The sequence below is a fragment of the Ictidomys tridecemlineatus genome, chromosome 3 (assembly GCF_052094955.1).
Source record: "Ictidomys tridecemlineatus isolate mIctTri1 chromosome 3, mIctTri1.hap1, whole genome shotgun sequence".
Taxonomy (NCBI): Eukaryota; Metazoa; Chordata; class Mammalia; order Rodentia; family Sciuridae; genus Ictidomys; species Ictidomys tridecemlineatus.
In genome coordinates this window covers 144,680,293-144,702,884 of record NC_135479.1, presented here as the reverse complement: position 1 = coordinate 144,702,884, position 22,592 = coordinate 144,680,293, and the positions used below count along the sequence as shown (strand labels likewise).

General features: G+C 42.7%; 1 protein-coding gene across 8 annotated transcripts in view; it reads right to left on the bottom strand.

Annotated features, from left to right (window-relative positions):
* Mylk (myosin light chain kinase) overlaps window positions 1–22,592 on the bottom strand; it is a 246,743-nt gene that overhangs the window by 153,389 nt on the left and 70,762 nt on the right. For 7 of the 8 annotated variants that reach the window (XM_078044102.1, XM_078044103.1, XM_078044099.1 and 4 more), the window contains one exon: window positions 15,537–15,696. In XM_078044102.1, coding sequence (XP_077900228.1) covers window positions 15,537–15,623 — 87 coding nt within the window. In that variant the 5' untranslated portion in view covers window positions 15,624–15,696. Of the gene's footprint in view, window positions 1–15,536; window positions 15,697–22,411; window positions 22,567–22,592 lie in introns of those variants that run through there. The other variant, XM_021735631.3, reaches the window with a different exon arrangement.

The following is a 22,592-nucleotide window of genomic DNA, read 5'->3' as shown; positions in this document are numbered from 1 at the left end:
GCAGAAATATTTTATTTAAAACATGCCATAATATAGGTAGTATTATCCCCACTTTATAGACAAAAGAACAACTTAGCAGCTAGGCAAATTACCTGAGGTCACAGTCAGTGAAAGATAGTACTGAATTAAATATCAAGTCTTTCTGATGGGTCTCAGAGAAGTAAGCAGAAAACCAGACCCAGACCTAATGGCTGCAAAGTCTGTGTTCTTTCTACTCTTTCCATCGCCCTGCTGCACAGAGGTGCTTGGTTTTCCACTCTGATGTTTTATGATCAGCTGAGCTATGGCAAGCACTTGTTTACAAGTACAGAGCAGGCCACTGCTTTCTGAAAAAGAGGTCAAGGTGAACTGGGTCTCCCGGAGGTATTTAACCACATTCCATCCCTGACCTGAGCTCAGGAGAGGAGAGGATGGTGGGGCAGAGACAGAGCCAGGTCCTCACTGTTCTGTCCAAACAGCCTTTCTCACTGCCTTTAAAATCCAGATAGTTCCCTTACTTAGGCATAGGTAATATACACACATCTCCAGAGTTCCTTCCAATTCGGTCTTATGGTTGCAACTTCCCAGCAAATGGGTTTATTTCTAAGAACCTTACAGTCAAATTTGTAGCCATCTTTAGCCACTATTCAAAATTGTTCAACACTCATTTCTGTATGCTATGCTTTCCCAGGTTTATTATTTCCTGTCCATACTTTCTCTCTGCTCTTTTTTGGTTTCTCACCTTCACTTCAGTAGGAGATCTAAGCATTATAAAAATCCATCTATATGATGCATTCCTACAGCAGGTAATACCACGCCTTAGGGGATAAAAATTGGTTCCAGGAGATCAAGGGAGGGGAAGGGAAGGAACATGGGGGTAGGAAAGACCGTGGAATGAGACAGACATCATTACCCTAAGTACATGTATGAAGACACGAATGGTATGAGTCTACTTTGTGTACAACCAGAGATATGAAAAATTGTGCTCTATATGTGTGGTATGAATTGTAATGCATTCTGTTGTCATATGTAACAATTTAAAATAAAAAAATAAAAATACCTTCTTGCAAAAGAAGGAGGAGGAGGAGGAAGAGGAGGAGGAGGAGGAGGAGGAAGACGAAAAAAGAAGGATGGGGCATTCCTTGAAAATAGAAGAGAGATCTGTGGATTAGCTGAAGGGGACTGAGTGGGATGGTGGAGGAACTGGGAGAGGGAAGAACAGAAGAATGAGTCGGATCAAACTTTTCTATGTACATATGTGAATGTACCACAGTCAATTGCGCCTTTAGGTATATGCACAGTACACTAATTTTAAAAAATCTACAAGTAAATAGAAGAAAGACTAGTAAAGGAAAGGGCCCAGGAGGAGGGAAGGGAGAAGGGAAAAAGGAAATACTGGGGACTGAATTGGTGCAAATTATATTCCATGTGTTTATAAATTGTGTCAAAATTAATCCCAATGTTACTTATATCTATAATAAACTAAAAAATAAATTAATAACAACAAAAAAATCTTCTTGCAATGTTAAAAAAATAAATCTCCTTTTAGGTATAAAGCACATATAGATGTATTTTACAGTACATAAGCAGAGAGTTTATAGAAGGAATTAAACTTTTCTTAGGAGGATGGTAATGAAAAGTAAAAGGCTGAGGATCATTGATCTCAAGAACCCATAACCCACAGAGAACCCTTTCCATGACACAAGATCGTCAGGCACACCATTGTCAGCAGTAAAGTTAGACAAGATACACAAGTCCAGCCACCTTTCCTCCATTGCTCAACCACTTCCCATGTCCTCCTCCATGGGCAGCCGAAACCTGCAGTATAATTTTTGCTTCCATCTCTAAAGACCAGCAGCTCTTACTTCAGGGGCTTATAGAATAACCTGCCTTGGGATGGTGTGTTCAAACGCAGGTTCTTGGTCTCACCTCAGAGAGTCTGGGTGCCCAGCAGATTCTGATGGACCCCATTTTGAGAAACACTCGCTTCAAAGTACTTCATTTAATGACTCAGGCACAAAGGTGTCCAGAATTTCAACCCAAACTCTAAATGAAGGGTGGGCTTAGAGACTGATTTGATTTTAGTACAAAGTAGGCCTTCCCCAGATAATTTATTAATCAGGGGCTGATATATTCATTATATATGTGGGGACTGACTGATGCTACACTGTCCCAGAAACAGTCCCTCCCTCTCCTTTCTGGACTTAGCAGGGGCAGGTCTCCCGCATTCTCTGGCCCAAGGGTAGGGCATTTGAGAGTGGTGCCTGGGCTGAGCAGCCTGGCTGTGGGGGGCTACAGCCAGGGGAACCAGTCTCCATGGGCTCCTCGTCCCCTCACTGCTGCGATGATGCAAGCCAGTGTGACAGGCTGCGGAAAGTATGTTCAGGTGCCTGGCTCCCCTCAGCCTAATGCCTTTTAAATCAGGATCCAGATTTGATTCGATTTTCCTTGCTTTCCTGGCTCCAATTCTTTCAGGCTCATTTTTCACTCCTCTGTCAGGCTTCCCAGGGTTTGGGGGCTGGGTCGAGCCAAATCCTTCACACTTCACAGACAGCTCCCTCCCAGGCTTGGGACGCTGCCCTGCTATACCAGTCACCTAAACTCCAGCTCTCAGCACGTCCCACGCTGCCCTGCTGCTATGAACTGCCCCCAGACCTTCTGGGGTTTCTGAGTAAGAGGGACCTGCATCTCATGGAGGAGCTGCCTGGGGACTCGGCATGAGAGACAAACCAGTGAGTGTATTCCTCGTCCTCACCTTTTCTCAGCCAGCTGCCAGGACACAGGTATCTATTCACCAATCACTGCCTGCCTCCATCACCCTTCATTTCAGAAACTTCTGAAGCAGAGGCAGGGGACAGTGATTGGACTTGAAGGGCCATCAGGACTGACTGAGGTGCCTGAGCATCCCTCCTACCTTCCCACATAGCATTCAGCACTCAGGGCTGATGTGTATGTGAATCAGTGTCAGATGTGTGGATCTAGAGCCTCAGCAACTTAAGGATGTGAACTCCCTGAATATAGGAACATTGTCTTAGTTCTCTGTCACCTTTTTATTCCAAGGGTGGCAAATAACCTGCATACAGCTAGCAGTTACTAAAGAGAATCAACTACCCACTCATGTGAGTCTCCTGGTATCACAACTGTCACATCGCACTGGGGGTCAGCTGGTGAACACACTAATAGAACCACTAGGACTCTATTCCAAAATCTTGTTTACATTTTTATTCTTACGAAATCATGAAACGACAGAGCAGGAAAGGGCATGAAAGTCAGCTAGTCTGACCTCCTCATTTTATAGGTGAAGAAACTAAAGTCCAGAGGTCAGAGTGCAGCAGATATTCAGGCGCATAACCAACAGCCTTGCTCTCCTTTAGGATCATGCTGGCATTCCTAAGAGCAGCCATCTCCCTATGGTAACCAACACACTGCTGACCAAAGAGGTTGCAAGAAGATGGCATTTTGGTCATCAGGCTGGTTGAATGTGCTAATATATTCAAAATGATCCTTGCTCAGTGATGACCTAATCAAACTTTACTGAATATCTGTCATAGCCAGAGCTCCATCCCAGAGGTTGTGAAGAAACTAAAGATGAATAAGAAATAGCCTCAAGGAGCCCCCTTTCTAAGTGACCAGCACCTAAATAACCAGAAGACACAATAAAAGTTACAGTACAAGAAACACCCAGTGTGATCCCCAAGGAAGACTGGCTCCCTGCTACAGGTGACATTTGGAAGTGGCTGGGGAGCACTCTGATAGACTTGGGTAAAGACTCCAGTTAGAAAGGATGACAGAACTCTACCAGGCAAATCCCAGGATCTGCTCAGGCCACAGGGGCTCAGCAAAGGGCAGTTTGGACGAGGGCAAGGTTCAGGGAATACATCCCACGCTGTAGAGAAGGCTGAATGCCAGCCAGAGAGCCTGGGCTCAAAAGCTCAGGAGGACGGCTCGCTGGGAAGAACCTCACAGTAGAAAAGCCTGGAAGGAGGAGAGGTAGGAATGCCCAGAGACACAAAGCCAGCAAGTCTTTGACACGTTGGTCTGCAGGCCCACAGTCAGATTTAATTAAGCAAAGGTGCTTAGACTTTGCCTCATTCCTCATTGAGTTTTCCTGGGGATCACAGTGCCCTGATAGCCCCTGACCCTCCCTGCATCTGTTTGACTTCATTCTACCTGTGTGCCTTTTCTTAAGTGCTGAGGACTCGGAGAGAGGTAATAAGCTCTGGCTACTCTTGACCTAGAAGGGCTTCATACACTATAAAATGCTACACAAATGTGCACTACATTATTAAAAATAAGATGATCAGGGCTGTGGTTGTGGCTCAGCAGTAGAGCACTTGCCTTGCATGTGCAGGGCCCTGGGTTCGATCCTCAGCACCACATAAAAATAAAATAAAGATATTGTGTCCAACTACACTAAAAGAAATATATATATTTTTTTAAAAAAAAGATGATCAGAACAAACTATAAAGAAAACTCTACAGCCAAGATACAAATGGGCTCTGAACAAGATAATAAAATATTAAAGATGGAAACAACTGTCAAGATTATTTGGGGGCTGGGGATGTGGCTCAAGCGGTAGCGCGCTCGCCTGGCATGCGTGCGGCCCGGGTTTGATCCTCAGCACCACATACAAACAAAGATGTTGTGCCCGCCAATAACTAAAAATAAATATTAAAATTCTCTCTCTCTCTCTCTCCCCCTCCCTCCCTCCCTCCTTCTCTCTCTCTTAAAAAAAAAAAAAAAGATTATTTGGTTCAGCTCCGAATCTGATGTGCAGATAGCAAATACCATAATCCTTCCAGATGATGGTCCAGCCCTCCTCAAACATGCCTGGTTCTAGATAACTGTCTAGCTCCTGGTAAAATGTTCAGCAAACATCAGTTGAGTGAATCAAATCCACTCAAAATCTATCAGGTAACAAATTCAGAACATTAGTGAGGTAAGAGATTAATATTTAGAAAATTTGTACACTCAATAAAAATAATCTCTCTTTACTGGGCACCTACTGGGCACCAGGAGCTGGCACTGAAGTGCTCTTTTTAAAAAATAAGACCTGTGAAATAGAGATCACACACTATAAAGTATAATTCACAGAATTTCAGACCTCAAAGGACCTTAAAGATCATCTAAACCATAACCATAAAAGAAAGAACCTGACAGGGTTCACAGGAGTTTGTTGGAAAGGTTTAAAGCAACCAGGTACAACCAGAACCCCAGTCCAGGGTTCTTTCCACAGCACATTTTCTCAGTCATCTAATTAGATTCTAAATTGTAGAGTGCAGGGTATAACTCTCCTACAATGTGGCAATGCAAGAGAATACAATAGGACAGAAGAGCTGGAAAAGAACTCAGGAGAAAAAAATTTAATTTTGTTACCAAAATCCACAATTTATTAGTTGCAAAATCACTGAACATGGTGTGCATGTTTGTTTTTTCTTTGTATTCCAGCATCCGGAACACAGAGGAAACTTAGCTCAGGGTCATTTTTTTTTTTTTATTAAACAAAAGTAGCAACTTTATCATTAACTTTGAATTTGGAAGGGAGTTGCATACAGTAAGTAATTTGAACATTCTGAGTTCTGCAGAAATTGCATGAATGGAGATGAATGTGCCAGCCCTCAGTGATCTCCCTCTAGACCATGCCAGCCCAGCACTCCTGGACCCCCAGAGTGCTGGGCTGGCATGGTCTAGAGGGAGGTCACTGAGCAGGAAAACCCTAATCTGGGTTCTTCATCTCTTAATGCTTATTTTGCCATTCAGCTTTGTTTCCATTTCAAGAAAGACAGTGGAGATCATTGGAAACAGTTAAAATAATCGTAGCATACAGGCCCTATCAGTGTACCAAGTTTGTTGTCCTTGTAACCAATTATTGGCATTTCCAGCAAAGGCAACCTCACCTGACTCCTACAGCCCCACTGTGGTGAACACCATTCTACTTTCAAATTCCAGGTGTCTATTTCTTAGTGTAAGAATTGAAACAACACAGAGTGGACTTCTAGTATGAATGATGAAGAGCTTCTCTGACCAATGCTACCTCCCCCTCACCAGTCCTGACTTGATTTTTAGATCTCTTTTTGGACATTTATAGCAAGATCACAAACTTAAGAGCCTGGGCAGGAAACCCAAGCGTGGAAAGTGAGCCCACACAAGGAATGGCTTGATGTTGATCCTGCCCATCTTCGGCTGTCCTACTATGAATACGGAAGGGAAGAGAAATAGTTAAGTCGTAGTTTGCCAACAGACAATGGCCTTAGTGTTGGGAGATGGCTGGGAATGGTGGGGATCAGAGCAACTGGAAAAGCCTTGCTTAGACACAACAGATAGTGCCCACCGAGCAAGGGTGGCCATGCAGGAATGGTGCCAGTTCCGTTCTCCCCTTCTTTCTTTTTTTTAAATGTTTTTTTTAAAAAATTGTAGATAGGCACTTTTTAAAAATTTGTTTATTTATTTATTTATTTGTATGTGGTGCTGAGGATCAAACCCAGTGCCTCACACGTGCTAGGCGAGAGCTCTACCACTGAGTCACAATCCCAGCCCCTCTTTCTTTCTTTTTAAAGAAAAGCCATTTATAAATAAATTGTACATCCATTTTCCCATGAGTAAATCTTGGCTCAAACTTTTTGAGAAAATCACTGGACAAACATAAAAGATCTCTGTGTCAAATTGGCCCAAGATCTGACCATTTTTTGCTTTAAGCCATAGACTTAAACCTCTGTTATTTAATTCTTGCATTTTAGGTGGTACCTTTTCATTCTCCATCATGTAAAACGAGGAAGGACACCAGTATCTCCATGCTTGGCTCTTCCTCTATTTTTCCTGTCTCTACCATTCACCACTACTTCTGGCTTGCCAAAGCTTATGGAATTATTTTCTCTTCTATAACTACAATTAATACTTTTTATCTGTATCTATGGGTTGATTCTAAAAAGAGAATGATGTTCTTGATAGCAATATTTCATGATGTACATGTTTGCCTCAAATGTCTGATGGCCATGAATTAACCACCCACAATAAAGGAGGACTACAGGACTATTTTTCAAATGTGAACAGCCCTGATGGATTTTCTGCTACTTAGATGTAGTCCTGTCTCCCTAAGTAAGGGGCTGACTACAAGTTCCATGTGGGACATGTCTCTGGGCAGGTTGCACTTAGAGAGGTCATAGCACAAGTAGAGAGCACATCCAATTCGTTTACACCTCATGGGAAAGTGAAATGATTTTATTTTTCTGAGCTATTGACTAATATTTACATTATAAGCTTCAATTTTTTCCAAAGAGATGGTTAGTAAATAATTCTTCTTTTATTCACCCTGATTTCTTCTCCAAAGTCCACTCCTAATCTTCAAATCCTTTAATGTCAAATTAAAGGCTCTCACTTCTGCTGAAACCTCATCCACAAATGCCCTCTTCTCCTGCATATAGTGCCACTTTGAATTCACTCTTTTGAATTTCTTTATTTCAATTGCATATGTGGCAGGAAGGAAAATTACTAAGTCTGTTCTGTCCATCCTCTAGGCCTGAAGTGGCCACCAGCTGCTGGCAACTGCAAAGTTTCAGCAAAACTTGTCCTGCCATTGCCCCTTCTGGTGCTTCAGGAGCTCTGTGACGTCCAAGTAGCTTACATCAGCCACCTAGAATGACAATCTAGGAGAACATGCAAGTTTGCTGGGATGCCGAGGCCAACAAAGTTTCTCTCATCAAGAGATGACACTGTTCTCTGGATAAGCTTATACCCTGGGTAAAGTTTAAAACTTTAATGTCAAGTTTTTATTGTGACTAGAACAACTATTTTCAATGTATCTTCTATTGGGTCATAACCAATATCGAAGAACTGAATTAAGTATAAAAGAATGCTCTAGATTGGCCCTGTCCAGTTGGATTTTTTTGTGATGATGGACATGTTCAATAATGAGTTGTCTAATATCAGCCTTTTGTAGCTATTGAGCACTTACTATGTGGCTAGTGTGGTTGAGGGAATGCATTTTCAATTTTGCTTAATTTTTACTAATCCTAAATTAAATTTAAAAAGCCACCCCTGGTTTGTGGCTCTCCTATTCCACAGTGCAGCTCTAGACCTTGAATAACTCACTCATTTAGGAAGCAAAAGATAATAAACACTAATAAATTATAAATTGATGTAAAGTAAAACTGAATCGCATGCAGAAGTATCATAGAAACTCAGAGGATGCAACCAAGGGATAGAAAGTTCAGCATTAGAGCTCTGTGCTAATGTGAAAAAAGAATGCCAGGTGAGGGCTGGGGCTGGGGCTGGGGCTCACTGGCAGAACGCTCGCCTAGCACGTGGGAGGCACTGGGTGCCATCATCAGCACCACAGATAAATAAATAAAATATAGGTATTGTGTCCATCTACAACTAAAAAAAATTTTAAAAAAGAATGCCAGATGATTTGGGGTAAAATGAGCCAGTTGTGGGTCAGCATATGCACATGGGCTTATTTGTGTATAAAAGAATATTCAGATATATGCTCATATTTACACAGAACATTTTCAGAAGGATGCCTACATTGTTGAGACAGTAGCTACCTCTGGAGAGTGGAAGTTAAGGATCAAGGGAAATAACATTTAAATTTTATTTTAAAAATAGTTTAAAAAATTATTTTCTCTTCATAACAAAGTTATAGGCACAGAGTTAATTAGTGAGTGGTACATTCAAAGGCCAAAGCAGTCCACTCTTTCCTGTGGCTATTACTCATGACTGACCTTATGTGATTATTGGGAATATACACATCTTATAACCATGGCTCGTCTGTACTCTAGTAAAGTGTTTTTAATAACCAAACATACTCAAGGGGAAATAAAATTTAAATCAATGAAATGGAGAGGAGACAGGTGAAGTGGTGCGTACACACACCTGTAATCCCGGCTACTTGGGAGGCTGAGGCAGGAGGATTGCAAGTTCCTCAAAACAAAAACTAAAAAAAGCTTGGGATATAGCTCAGTGGTAGAGCACTTTCCTAGTAAGTACAAGGCCCTGGATTCAATCCTGGGGTTAGAAAAGAAAAGAGTGGAAAGCCAGGCGTGGTGGCGCATCCCTGTAATCTCAGTGGCTTCAGAGGCTGAGGCAGGATGATCACGAGTTTAATGCCAACTTCAGCAATGGCAAGGCACTAAGCAACTCAGCGAGACCCTATCTCTAAATAAAATACAAAATAGGGCTGGGGATGTGGTTCAGTGGTTGGGTGTCCCTGAATTCAATCCCCATAGCCCCCTACACACATACCAAAAAAGAATGGAAGAGAGCATTTTGACACTGAGGAAAGGAAGGGAACAGAAGGGCTGGGATGTGGGGGCAGGGGAGAGATTGATGGTGAAGGGATGAGTGTCAAAAGGGCTAATGCATAATTGCAGGGGAATGGGAAGAATGGAGGAACTTTGGATTGGGCAAAGGGAAAGGAGGGGGCATGGGGATAGGAAAGATGTGAAATGAGATAGACATCATTACCCTAGGTACGTGTGTATGATTACACAGATGGTGTGACTCTACATTGTATACAATCATAGAAATGAAAAGTGGTGCTCCATCTGTGTAATGAATTGGAATGCATTCTGTTGTTATGTATATAACTAATTAGAACAAATAAAAAATAAACAACTACCACCATAAATAAAAAATTTTAAAAAATTAGGCCAAGTCCCTGGGGACTTGACTGGTCATGAATAGAATCTTAGACACTATGTTATCTTGGTTCTCCTCAGGAAATCAAACATCTCTTGAACACCTATAGTGAGGCAGGCATTGTACGACTCTCAAGGCACAAAGATGAATAAGACACAGTCGTGGAATTCGAGGAACAATGAGACACAAGAAAGGGTGACCTCATATGGTGCAGGGAATGCAAGATTTAGATCCCAAAGAACTGGCTCCTCACTTCCTGGTGTGACCCTGGTACCAGGTACTGTAATCCCTGAGCTTCCATGACCCCCAAGTCCTTCCTCTGCAAAAAGTGGGAATAAAAGCTACCTAGTTGTGAGGACATGATGATCAGAGTGAATGCCTGGTCCCAATAAGCCATCAACAATGCTAGTTCCCTTCCTAGCATACTCTGTCCTATTCCTAACCCCAATCCATTAAGAAGATAAAATATTTTCCTTGTTTGCCCTCTCTTTCCCCGGGGGATTCAAATCACAGAACCCGTATTGCATACACACTGGCCAGAGAGGGGACCAGAGCTCAGCTCTGCTGGATGGAAGTTGGGAGGAAATAGGCAAATGCTGGCAAGCTGTGGGCCGGTCCTGGGAGGACTCTGAAGCACTGCTGAAGAACTTCATGCAATGGGAAGCTACTCAAGGTCAAAGACAGAAAGCAGGGACCTGGCTCAGTCAGACCCACATCACTTAAGTAACAGCAGGAAGGATAAATGGGGAGCATAGAAGTCAGAAACCAGTTCTCAAGCCTCTCCAAGCCTCAACTTAATCACCTCTAAATTCCTATAATAAAAAAAAATTGTTGATTGAATGTATTCAAGCATCTAATCACACAGTCATATCCTGCTGTTTTATACGCACATGTTCTTCTCCAGAAACACATCATGAAGACTCCTGAGGACAGAAAGCAGCCCGGAAACTTCCTCTGAATTTCTCAGGGCACTAAGGGCCACAGTCAGCACTTCTGAGTTGGAAGTGAGCTGTGAAGAAGGCCCTGGGAGAACAGCACTACTGGTTAAAATGGGAAATGAAAAAATCATTCCTGCTTCCATGGGTCAGGTTTTCGCGAGTTTTCTTTCCCCACCTCTTCAGCTTAAAAGTACGCATGCCGTGAGCAGGCCAGACTTAACCCACCTCAGCAGACACGAAGGCCAGCAGTCTGGTCTGAAACCTCATTTGGGCTGAAACCTCATTTGGGCTGAAACCTCATTTGGGCTGCACTTTTCAAGCTGCACGGAAGTGTTAGCTCCTCAGATCTGCAGCACAGCCAGGACCTGTGGCCATATTTGCTTTTTTCTTAAATAAGAATAAATTTCAGGGAAGAAATCTCTAGTCATTTCAGCACTTTGCAGAACAAACCGAGGCGACTCATCCACCCCTGACACTGGGGGGGGGGGGGGGCTGGTATGTGTGCACGGAAGCCCCAGCCGCTAATGGGCAGTGGTGCAGTGGTGCAGCCCTGGGCACTTATCTTGCCACCCTCCTTACATCCTGACAGTGGAGGTCCTCCGGGAGGAACATAGGCCTGTCAGTGTGCTCAGAGAAACTCCTGGGTGCTGAGCACCTTGGGGATAGTTTCCTTCTAGTGCACATAATAATGGACTGGCAGATCCCCTTCCCTGTGGAGAGGGCAGAGCTGGATGAAGGAACAGGAATTTCCAGAATGCCAGTTCAAGGCAGGGCTCCAGTTGCCTGGGTCTAAATGGTGGTGCTAATGAGAAATGGAGCCAAAGTTCCGTGAATTTCTGAAAATATATTTTTGAGCTTTAGGCTGGTAGAGCCAAAGGAAGAAAGAAGGAGAAGAAAAGAGGCAGCTTAGGCCAAATCAGTAGACCCTGATAAAAGAGTGGTTGCTCTGTAAAAACATCAGCTCAGCACTTGGCCCTAGGGATGACCTCCTTCTCCTTCATCCCAGGCCTTGCTGGGTCAAGCCAAATGGCCACAGCCAGGGAAGAATAAATTCTTCTAGAATGCTTCAACTGCAGGACCACATTCAACTCAGACTAAGCACCCTCATTACTGTCAGTAATGAGGGTACTTAATTGGTAAGGGTAATTTGGTAAGGGTCTGAAGGAGTTTTTTAGTTCCTCCTGTGTCGTGTCTCCTTCCCTATTTATTCCCATCCTTTAGGGGGATACTATCTCCCCAGGCACATCATTAGATGCTTATCACTTAGGAATACTCTTTGTAAAATGTCCTGAGTGAATAACCACAGCCAAAGATGGTAACCTGGAAAGTCTTTGATCCCTAGGAGTTTTGTCTCTTCTTTGTGCTGGTCTTTATGCTCCCGCCACTGCTATCCTCCTGTCTTCATCCAATCCTTAATGTGCTGGCTTGTTACCTCATGATTTCAAAACGGCTGCCTGAGCACTTGGCATTACTTTGGTACTCAAGGCAGGAAGCAGGACAAGGGTGGAATATGAGAGCACAGGGGTGTCTTTCTTCGTCTTCTTTTTAATCAGAAAAGGAAATGCTTTCCCAGAAGCTCCCTTGATGACTTCAACCTGAACATGTCACTGGGTCACCCTGAGCTGCAAAGGAAGCTCCTCAAGTGGCCTCTAGCATGGAAAAGGGCAGGGGCAAGGCAGATTGGTAATGGGTTATGCAACTGCTGTCCAAAGTGTCTGCCACAAAGTGGGAAAGTCCTAGAGGATATGAGGACTGAGACCACAGAGATGAACACCTTGAGTTTAGAGCATCTCAAAAAAAAAAAAGTGTGAACACAAGGGTCAGCTAGAATGTCACTGAGTCATCCAAGTCCTCCCGACAGAAAGAGGTGCTTCATTGGAAGAGGAGACTCATTTAATCCTCTGCCAAAAAAAAAAAAAAACAGGCATAAAAAGGAAATGTGGGGAGTGTGGGCAACAGCTTCTAGTACCTTCAGGAATAATAATTTTTTAAAAAAGCACAAATTTGAACCAACTTGCAGTCACCAGCTCTGAGGCAGTGGGAAGCAAACTTCCATAACCTGCTCACATCTCTGGTAGCCACTGTTTTTCAGTGAGAGGAACGTCCTAGGCCCCCTCACCTTTCAAGAGGGGAGAGGGACACTGGCAGAGGTCCTTGGGCAGCAGCAGTGGAAGAAGGAGAGGACTCCTGAACTGTGGTGGGACCACCAGGGCAGGGCTCAATTTTAAAGGCACATTAAAAAAATCTATTTACTCGTAAGAGATTCTGCAGGAGTTCAGTCTGCAGAGAGCTGAGGTCTTGTGATGGTGTGAAATGAACATGGGGAACAGTACAGAATGAAGCCCTGGAGCAGGCTGGGTGCCTGCAGGAGGAGGGTGGGCCCCGTGGGCGGGTCAAGAGACAGCTGTGGATGGGAATAGAACCAAGGACTGGGCATAGTGGGTACCCATGTTTGGAGCACAGTCTATTAAGATGAGCAGATCCTGCTCTAAGCCATGACACTCCAAGGCAACACCACTTTACTGTGCAGACACCAGCACAGGAACATCCCTGTTCAGCTTCATCAATATGAAGCCAAATAAAATAGTCACGTAGAGAATACTGTATCTTAAGAATACTGTAGTTTACATTGCTGCAGTTTGGATCTTGAATGTTTGTCTAATGTGTGGTCTTTGGCTGGTGACACTAGAGGGAGGTGGTAGGAACTTGGGAGGTGGGTCCTAGTGGGAGGTCTTTAGGTCATAGGAGGTTTTTTCTTCTCACACTCCCAGGGGCCAGAAATGGCCAGGTGTTTTTTTCTCAGATAAAGAAATCTTAGATTCATAGAAGGTATAAGAGCTCGGGCGTGCTCATCACCAGGCCACTGCTTACTCTGCGCTATTTCCAAATTGCATAATTCAAAGACATGGCTCCTCCACAACTCACAGACAGCAATGGAAGCAAAGCTGCCTTCAGATATAAAGTACCTAAGCGTGTCTTCTCCACACTTGTCTGAATCAAGGAAGGAGCTTGTCTAACAGAAGCAATATGGCAAGAGGGTTGGGGTGGAAACAAGATCAGTTTTGTTGTCTAAGGCACTTCTTAAGTGTTAATTTTCAATTTTTAATGTGTATAATTCAGTGTTTTATAAATATATCCACAAAGATGTGCAACTACCACCTCTAATTTCAAAACTGAGTCATCATCTCCAAAAGAAACCTTGGATCTATTAGCAGTCACACCCCATCCCTTTCTCCTCCTTGACCCTGGCAATCGCTAATCTACGTTCCATCTTGATAGACAGTCCCATTCTGGCTATTTAATATAAATTTTTAGCTGATCTCTTTCTTTTAGCGTAATGTTTTCAAGGCTCATCCATGCTGTAGCATGAATCGGTACTTCATTCCCTTTTATGGTCATCTAAGCCATTTCTGAACCCCCAGGGATTGAGTGCTCCCATCCCTTCTTTCTGGCCTGCTGTGGAGAGAAGAAGATGGCAATCAGCTAGGGCAATAGAAAAGAGCCCCTATGGGGCTAGGATTGCAGCCCAGCGGTAGAGCGCTCGCCTAGCACGGGCGGGACCCAGGTTCAATCCTCACCACCACATAAAAATAAAGGCATTGTGTTGTGTCCATATACACCTAAAAAATAAATAAATATTTTTAAAAAGAAAAAAGAAAAGAGCCCTTACTACATTGGTACAGCCCAGAGACATCCCCAAAATTCCCCTACAATCTTCTCCAAGTAAAAGATACAAAAGGACTTTAGGTCAGATCCTCCAGCAAACAGTCTTCATGGGGCAGGGCTGTGTTTAGCACAAAATTCAGTGCAGCCACAGCCTATTTTCAAGGTAGTAGCCCTGGCACACTCTGTAGATGACCACATGGCCAAATACTAGCACAAAGGTAAGGCATAGGACCATGCAAGAACAGCACCATACACCCCTCACCTAAGTTGTCATTTGCTAGTGTCACATGAAAGCCTTTTAGCTAAAGCATTTCCTGGGGTAGATCCCCATGACATTCCAGGACAAATGCTCCTATGACCTCTCTGGTGCCCACCTGCACCTCCGTGTCAAGATGTGAGTCCACCACTTTACGAACAGGCTTTCTGACTAGGCATAGCATTAGGTTATTCTTACAGCTGCTCTTCGATGTTCACATCTTCTCCCATTTCACACAAAGTAGACAAGAAATTGTTATTCCCATTTACAGCAGAAGAAATGAAGTTCCCAAGGCAAGAGACTAAGATTCACTGACAAAATGGAAGAGAATTAAAAAAAAAGCAGGGGTGGTGGGAGGGTCCTATCTTTCATCTCACTATTCTGGGTAGACCCACAGAGTCAGATAACCAAACAATCCTTTCAGAGCAAAGGCAAGAGAAAAATTATAGCCAATTTTCCCTGATGTGGGGGATACATATTTAAACCCAAGCTGTATTTTCCTGCCACTAGGTCATATATTCTATAATTAAGAGGCATATATCCAAAATGTGACTTATTAACAGCAAAATATATTACGAAAAGCCAGATGCAGTGGCACATGCTTGTAATCTCAGCAATTCAGGAGGCTGATCACAAGTTCAAAGCCAGCCTCAGCAAAAGTGAGGCTCTAAGCAACTCAGTGAGACCCTGTCTCTAAATAAAATACAAAATAGAGCTGAGGATGTGGCTCAGTGATCACATGCTCCTGAGTTCGATCTATGGTACCCCCCAAATACATATACAAATACATATATATATATGTTAATTTCCTGATATATATATATATATATATATATATATATATATATATATGTATCAGGAAAATTAACTTGCATGTCCCTCTCCATTCCCAATTTCCTCAACATAGACCAAAGTCCACTATAAACTAAAGAAATAAGAGTGAAGTCATATATATTTGATTTATATGAAAGTCCAAAATTAAACCAGGTCTGCTACCAGGTCCAGCCTGTTAAGAACAAATTCCTGCCTGGCCTCCCCCAGCCTCCAAGCCACACTCTTACCTTCCCATCAAACTTGGCAGTGGCTCCTTCTTTGATGCACAGGTTCCGAGGAGGCAGAAGGAAAGCAGGGGCTTCGGTCAGGGGCATGGAGTCAACCTTGAAGGACCCACACTAAGGGAGGTTTTGGAAACGTGTGATGAGGAGACCAACTTCACATCACCTGTGGTTTGCAAAAAGGAAGGAAAAGGACCAGGTCAGAGGAGTCAAAGCGCAGTGCTGTCTTCCCTCCAGATGGCCACAGGCCCAGCCTGGGGGTGCAGGCTTGGGGAGGAGTAGTGTCTACCTGGAGCTTCTTTCTGGGACCAACAAGGTTCCAGGGTAAGGCACAGCCTGTGCCACACTCCAGCTCCTGGGGCCAGACTTGCCTCCTCATTCCCTCTGGAGAACTTGCCATCTGTCCCCAATCTCCCTCTTCTAGGAAAGGGTGACTGGGACAGGAAGAGAAGAGCTGAATGGCTTAGGGGTTTTATAACAGGAATCTGAAATCTTCATTGAACAGTCACTGATCAATGATTCTTCAGCATTTACAGGAAACATTGGTAGCTGAAAGTAAAAAGTGTTTTTGGCTGAACTGTGAGAGCTCATGGGCTACACAAAAACTGGGATCCATTCTCTTACCTTAGAGTTTCAGGTTAACATGCAAGGACTCTGGAGGAGGGGAGGGGAGGGGAGGGGAGTGGAAGAAGGAGTTTGCGGAATGAAGGAAAGGAAGCAGACTAAGGACTAGATTTTTTAAAAAATGTTTTTAAGTTCCATGATTAGAGAAGAGAGATATTTTAAGGTCATACAAGCTGACTCAACTATTTATAACTGAGGCCCAGAGAGGGTAAATCACTTGCCCAAGGAGACACAGTAAAATGATGCCATCACTAGCAAGAATATCTCAAGCTCAAACTCCTGGGCCAGGCCTAGGGACACTAGACAAGGTGGGGCTGGGGGCTGGCAAGGTTAGCTGGAATGAAGGGGTCGAAGTGAGAAGTCACCTATGGCTACCCATTACAGCGCTGATCAACTCTTTTGTAATGTTTAATTATTCTTTTAAATGTTTCATAATAAAGCCTGGGAAAAAAAACAATATGCAAAACTAATAAATTATTATTTACTCTACACTTGTTCTGTTCCAAACACTATATGGAATACTTGATTATCTTATTCAATTTTTTATTACTTTATTTTTGATTGACATATGTGTGTATGTATACATATGGTATAATGTGATGTTTTGAAACATGTATACATTGTGCCATGATCGAATCCGAATGGTCAGCATATCCATCGCCTTAAAAATATTCATCATTTCTTTGTGGTGATGACCCTCAAAATCTTTTTATCTGGTTATCTTAAAGTATACATTATTGTTTAACTACAGATTCCTGTCTTTATGCAATAGAACCCCAGGTCTTATTCCTCCTATTTAAATAACTGTAACAACCCCATGAAACTGATATAGTCCATCATTTTGCTCAAACAGGTGGAATAACTTGCCCATTATACAGCTGACCATCAGAAGTGGAGGAAGAATCCAGATTTGCCAGGTTCCAGAGCTCTTTTGTTCATACCAGACAGCTCAAAGGAGAACAACGTGAAATAGCCACAATTCTATTATACAGAATGGTGAGGCAGCTCCCTCTGATTTTGTTTATATGAATATAGAAAAACACATATTTGAGAGCAAAACACATGGTTTTGCATTTATGTTTCCTATCTTTTTCTCACAATTTTTCTTAAAACAAAGTGGGTAGAACTGCTTTTTTTTTTTTGGTACCAGGTATTGAACTCAGGGGCACTCGACCACTGAGCCACATCCTCAGCCCTATTTTATTTTATTTTATTTAGAGACAGAATCTCACTGACTTGCTAAGTGCCTTGTTTTTGCTAAGGCTGGCTTTGAACTTATGATCCTCCAGCCTCAGCCTCCCTAGCCTCTGGGATTACAGGCATACACTACGGCACCTGCCTAGAACTGCTTTTAAGAAATCTAATTTTAAATATTCCACCCTTTGGATGTTTGACTGTCTCCCCATTGCTGGCCATTTGGACAGTTGCTAAATCTTTTTATGGTAAAATTTCTTACAATGAGCCTTAATCTGTGTCTAAATCTATGTCTGAGTTTCTGATGATTTCCTTAACCTGGATTTACAAGCCTGAGTTCTTGGTTGTAAACAACAGAAACCAATCTGGTTCTCATAAGTGAAGAAAGGCTTTCTGAAAAGAAGGTGGGAGTGGGGGATCCAAAGCCTAAAGGAGAGGTGGGAGAACCCAAAGCTCAAAAATATATTTTCAGAAATTCACAGAACTTTGGCTCCATTTCTCATTAGCACCACCATTTAGCAGGCTGGGGCAGCTCCTGGATGGGACCATATCTTAATCACTATGACATCCCTGGTGCCTGGCACATCACAGACACCAAACTAACATCTGCTGAATGAAAGAGACGCCTAGTTTTTCCTGTTCTGTTCATTTTCTTTGGCTATTTGGTAGCACACTTAAGTTCCATGCTATGGGTCAGGTAAAGAGTCTCCAAGGAACAGTGGTGTATGGGTCTTATAATTAGCTTGTTTACATTTAATATCTAACTAAAATAGGGCTCTATCTTTTAAAGTATAAATTAAAGCAACAAAGTGGCTAGGTTTGTTTGTAACTGGGCACATTCTCTGCTTAACAAAACTTGCTTTCTCTTTCACTGATAAGGTATTAGCTTTGCAAACAAAATTCCATTCCTAATGATAAGACTTAAGACCTGACCACAGCAGGAAACAATGAAAGTAAACACTATGTAGCACTTAAATCAGAAACTGTACTAAACACTTCACAAATAATAAATGGTTTCCTTTCCTCCTTACAACAACATTATGAGATAGATAATCTCATCATCCCCATTTTAGGGATCATAAACCTATGTTCTATGTCACACAGTGGGGAAGAGAACTGGCATTTGAACATGGGCATGAGGCACCTGAGCTGCTATTCTGAACCTTCTGAGTCTTCTATTCTGAATACTGAGTCTTCTGGACTCCTGAAGCAGTTGGCTGGTGGGAAGGGGGTTTGATGTTGGTGTAACAAGGGAAAAATTGAGAGCTGCTCAACTTATGTACATGTAAAATTAAGACTTTTCTGTATTGCTAAACATACAATCAACAACCTTAAAAGATGGATGATATTCTGGGATAAAATGCTTGTAATGAAAACCAAAGAAGAAATCAGCCCACAGATAAATGCACAGAGGATATGACTTGAATAGAAGTCAAGCCAAAATAATATAAGAGTGAAAATTAAGAATGATGCTTTTTTTCTTTAACTAACCAAACTGACATTTAATGCTAGCCATGAGGAGATGGGCATACTCATATCCTCCTGGGGGCAATATAAATTAGTACAATCTTTCCAGAAAGCAATTTGTCCAAAAGATTCTAAAATAACTATCCATCTCTTTTCCTAGTAATAGCACATTTAGAAATATATTATTGGGAAAGAATCAGAGATGCAGACCAAATTTTATAGATAAGAACACTGATTGCATTATTTATAGCAAAAGGTAGACATGTAAAAAAAATCTAATTAAATATCCAACAGTGAAAATTGGTTACATATGGTGAAATACCAGGAAGATATAGGAGCACATATTTACAAGGGAAATAATGATAGGAATTAATGATATAGAAAGTTTAAACTAAAAACAATTTATTATGGAAAAATTCAAACATACAGAAAAGTAGAAAGAATGATATAATGAGCATCCCAAAACCCTGTGTTTAAATTGAACAATTAATATTCTGCCATATTTAGTAAATTGTTGTGTTTCGCGTATGTCTTTGAAACCATTTCAAAATGATCACCATGTGATTTGTTCTAGGTGATACAACGATTGCACATGCTTATAGGGTACAGTGTGAGAGTTCGATACACATATAGAATGTGCAATGATCAAATCTGAATAATTAGCATTTCCATCTCCTTAAACATATATCCTTTTTTTGTGTTGGGAACTTTTGGCCACCTCTCCTCTAATTCCTTATAGAATATATAAGTTGTTGCAATCCATCGTTACCCTCTGGTGCTACAGAAACTGGAACTTAGTCCTCTCATCTGACTGCATTGGGCGCCTGCTGTGCTGCTATGGTTTAAATCTGAAAGGCTGCTCAAGGATTCACATGTTTAATGCTTGGTCCAGTCTGTGGTCCTACTGGGGGGGGGGCTCTAGGAGATGGAGCCTAGTGGAAGGCAGTTAGGTCACTGGGGCAGGGAGTGCCCTTGACAGGGACACTGGGAGCCCAGCCCCTCCTCTCTTACTCTTTGCTTCCTCCACCACCACATGCTCCCTGCCATGATGCTCTGCCTCACCTTAGGCCCCAAAGTAATTGAGTCAGCTGACCATGGGTTGAAATATTTAAAACTATGAACTAAAATAATCCTTTTCTCCTTCGACTTGATTTTTTTTTTTTAGGTATTTTGTTACAGCAAAGAGAAAGCTGATTAACACAGTACCCATCATCTAGCCTTCCTCTCTGCCCCTCTCCCCTGCCCTTTCTAGTCTATATTTATCATTATTTCACTTTCCATTTCTATGAAATCAATTTTTTTAGCTTCTACATATGAGTGAGGTCATGTGATATTTGTCTTTCTGTGCCTGGTTTATTTCGTTGACAAAATGTCCTGCAGTCCCACCTGTGTTGTCACAATTGATAGGATCTTTCTTTTTATGAGTGAATGATATTCCAATGTGAAATATGCCATATTTTCTTCATTCATTCATTCATTCATTGATGGACAGCTTGGTGGATTCCATACCTTGGCTATTGTGAAGAGTGCTGCATAAACATGGGAATATAAGTACTTCCCTGACATAATTTTTAATGTTTATTTTTTAAGTTTTAGGTGGACACAATATCTTTATTTTATTTTTATGTGGTGCTGAGGATCAAACCCAGTGTCTCACGCATGCCAGGCGAGCGCGCTACCACTTGAGCCACATCCCGAGCCCTCCCTGACATAATTTTAACAGCAAGAATCAGAATGTATTAATTCTATAAATACACTCAGGATGTATTTATAGAACACCTACTATGTGCCAAACTAGGTGCTGGGTATACAGCAGTGAATTATCCGTGGGGGGTGGGGGTGGACATTGAGTGTGTCTGTATTTGTGTGGTGCAAAGTGTGGTGAGTGTGGAAACATAAGGTAGGTGACATATTTAGGGATAAATGGGGTATAAACCTTCCATCTTTTTGACCTCAGTTTTCTTTTCTGTCATTTGGGAATAATAACAATCATACGAGGAAGGGAAAACTGGAATAGGAGTACATATAAAGCCCAGAGCACAGCATAAAAGGTATTCATTAAGTGCTAACTGCCCACAGCAGCAGCATCCACTTCCCAAAACTAAGCCAGCCTCACAACCTTAAAGACACAGACCCTGTCACCAAAGATAACAGGAAGCCCAGGCAGGCCTGATTACACTCAGGCAAGGTTGCTGGGGCAAGGGGCAGAGGCGGAGCTCCAGGAGGCAGCTGGTAGGATCCCAGACTGACTGGCAGTTTCCTGTAGCACTGTTCTGAGCATTCTAGCAGCACCACTCACAGAGCAAGGAGTATGTGGCCGGCATTGCACAGGGCACACTCTCACTCAATCGCAGTTATCCTGCAGGCAGTTCTGATTATCCTCTGTTCACAGATAAGGGTAGGGAGGCTCTGAAAGCCATCTATGCTTGCCTAAGCTTGCACAGCTAAGAAGTGGGGGTGGGGGTGGGGGAATCAGACTGTAAGGTCATACTGTGCTGCTTGCAAGAGACTCCCAAGACCCAACGTGGCATTTCCTGTCATTCCCAGTAATGCAATAGACAGAGGCCTGGGAGAAGCCCTAAGGAAGAAGGGCAGCAAATGTGTCTCCCCTTCTGCTCTCAGGCTTTCAGGGGAGCTGGAAACTAGGAGAGGTGAGATCAGGTCCAGGACCCTTTTTACAAAGCCTCAGGATCCAAGACCTGCTGAGGCCTATTACATCTCCTGAAGACCCCAAATGCTCTCATTAGAGAGCACACACTTGGCTATCCAATCCTAGGAATAATCTGCCTTCAGGTTATGAAAGGTACATGCCAGTCAATACAGCAGGGTAACACCTAGTCCCTGTGGGTGATTCCAGGGGGAGGATTACTGAACCATCCTTGGGCAGAACCACAGCCCAGTCCCAAGCTGGCAGTCACACCAAATAGCTCCACTCACCCCCAACCCACTGCCCTGCCCACTGCCATCATCAGCACAGATTCCTGCCATGCTGCCAATTAGTGGCTCCTGACATATTTAGGGATAAAAAATGAATAGTAAAATAAATCAAGCCAAACCATCTTTGTTTCCCTCTAATCCTTCATCAGGTCAGGTGACCACATTCCAATCAAGAAAACAGAGAGGCTGGGTGATGTCTGCAATTTCTCTATCAGCAGAGCAATGCTCAGTAGCTGGAGTCAAATGCACCCAACCAGGGGGTTCATTCAGTACCAGCTAAATGCAGAGCAAAGGACAGAGAAGTAAAACACAGGGGAGTGGGGATCCAGAGCTAGAAGCCTCCCTCCCATTGATGTTTGGGCCAAAGCCCACCTCCAAATAAAGTTTCCACAAGTAACATAATTTATTAGTTACTCAAAGCAGTACTGAGTTAATTGCACTTTAACTTGATCAAAAGCACTTTAAATCATCTCTTGAACCCAGAAAGGAATACTTTCAACTATGGCCAATACAGAGTAAAATTCTGAGGCAAAAAGACTCAGGAAAAAAAGTTTAAAAATCAGTGATCAATTATATAGCAGAATAAATTTAGAGAAATCAGCTATGCACTGATCTACTCAAAGTATACATTAACTTTAAATGATGGCTGTCCCAAGCACCTGATCAGTGAGTAGGGTGTCCTTGAAGTACCAAGCCTGCTCAGCTGTCTGCCACGAATCCTCCAGCAGCACACATTAGAGCCGACACAACCACCAGAGTGCAGATGCCCCGGGCACTGACAGCTCCGTTCTCTCCTCTTAATCCTCTGGGCAATGCATTTAAATCCTGACACATTCCCTA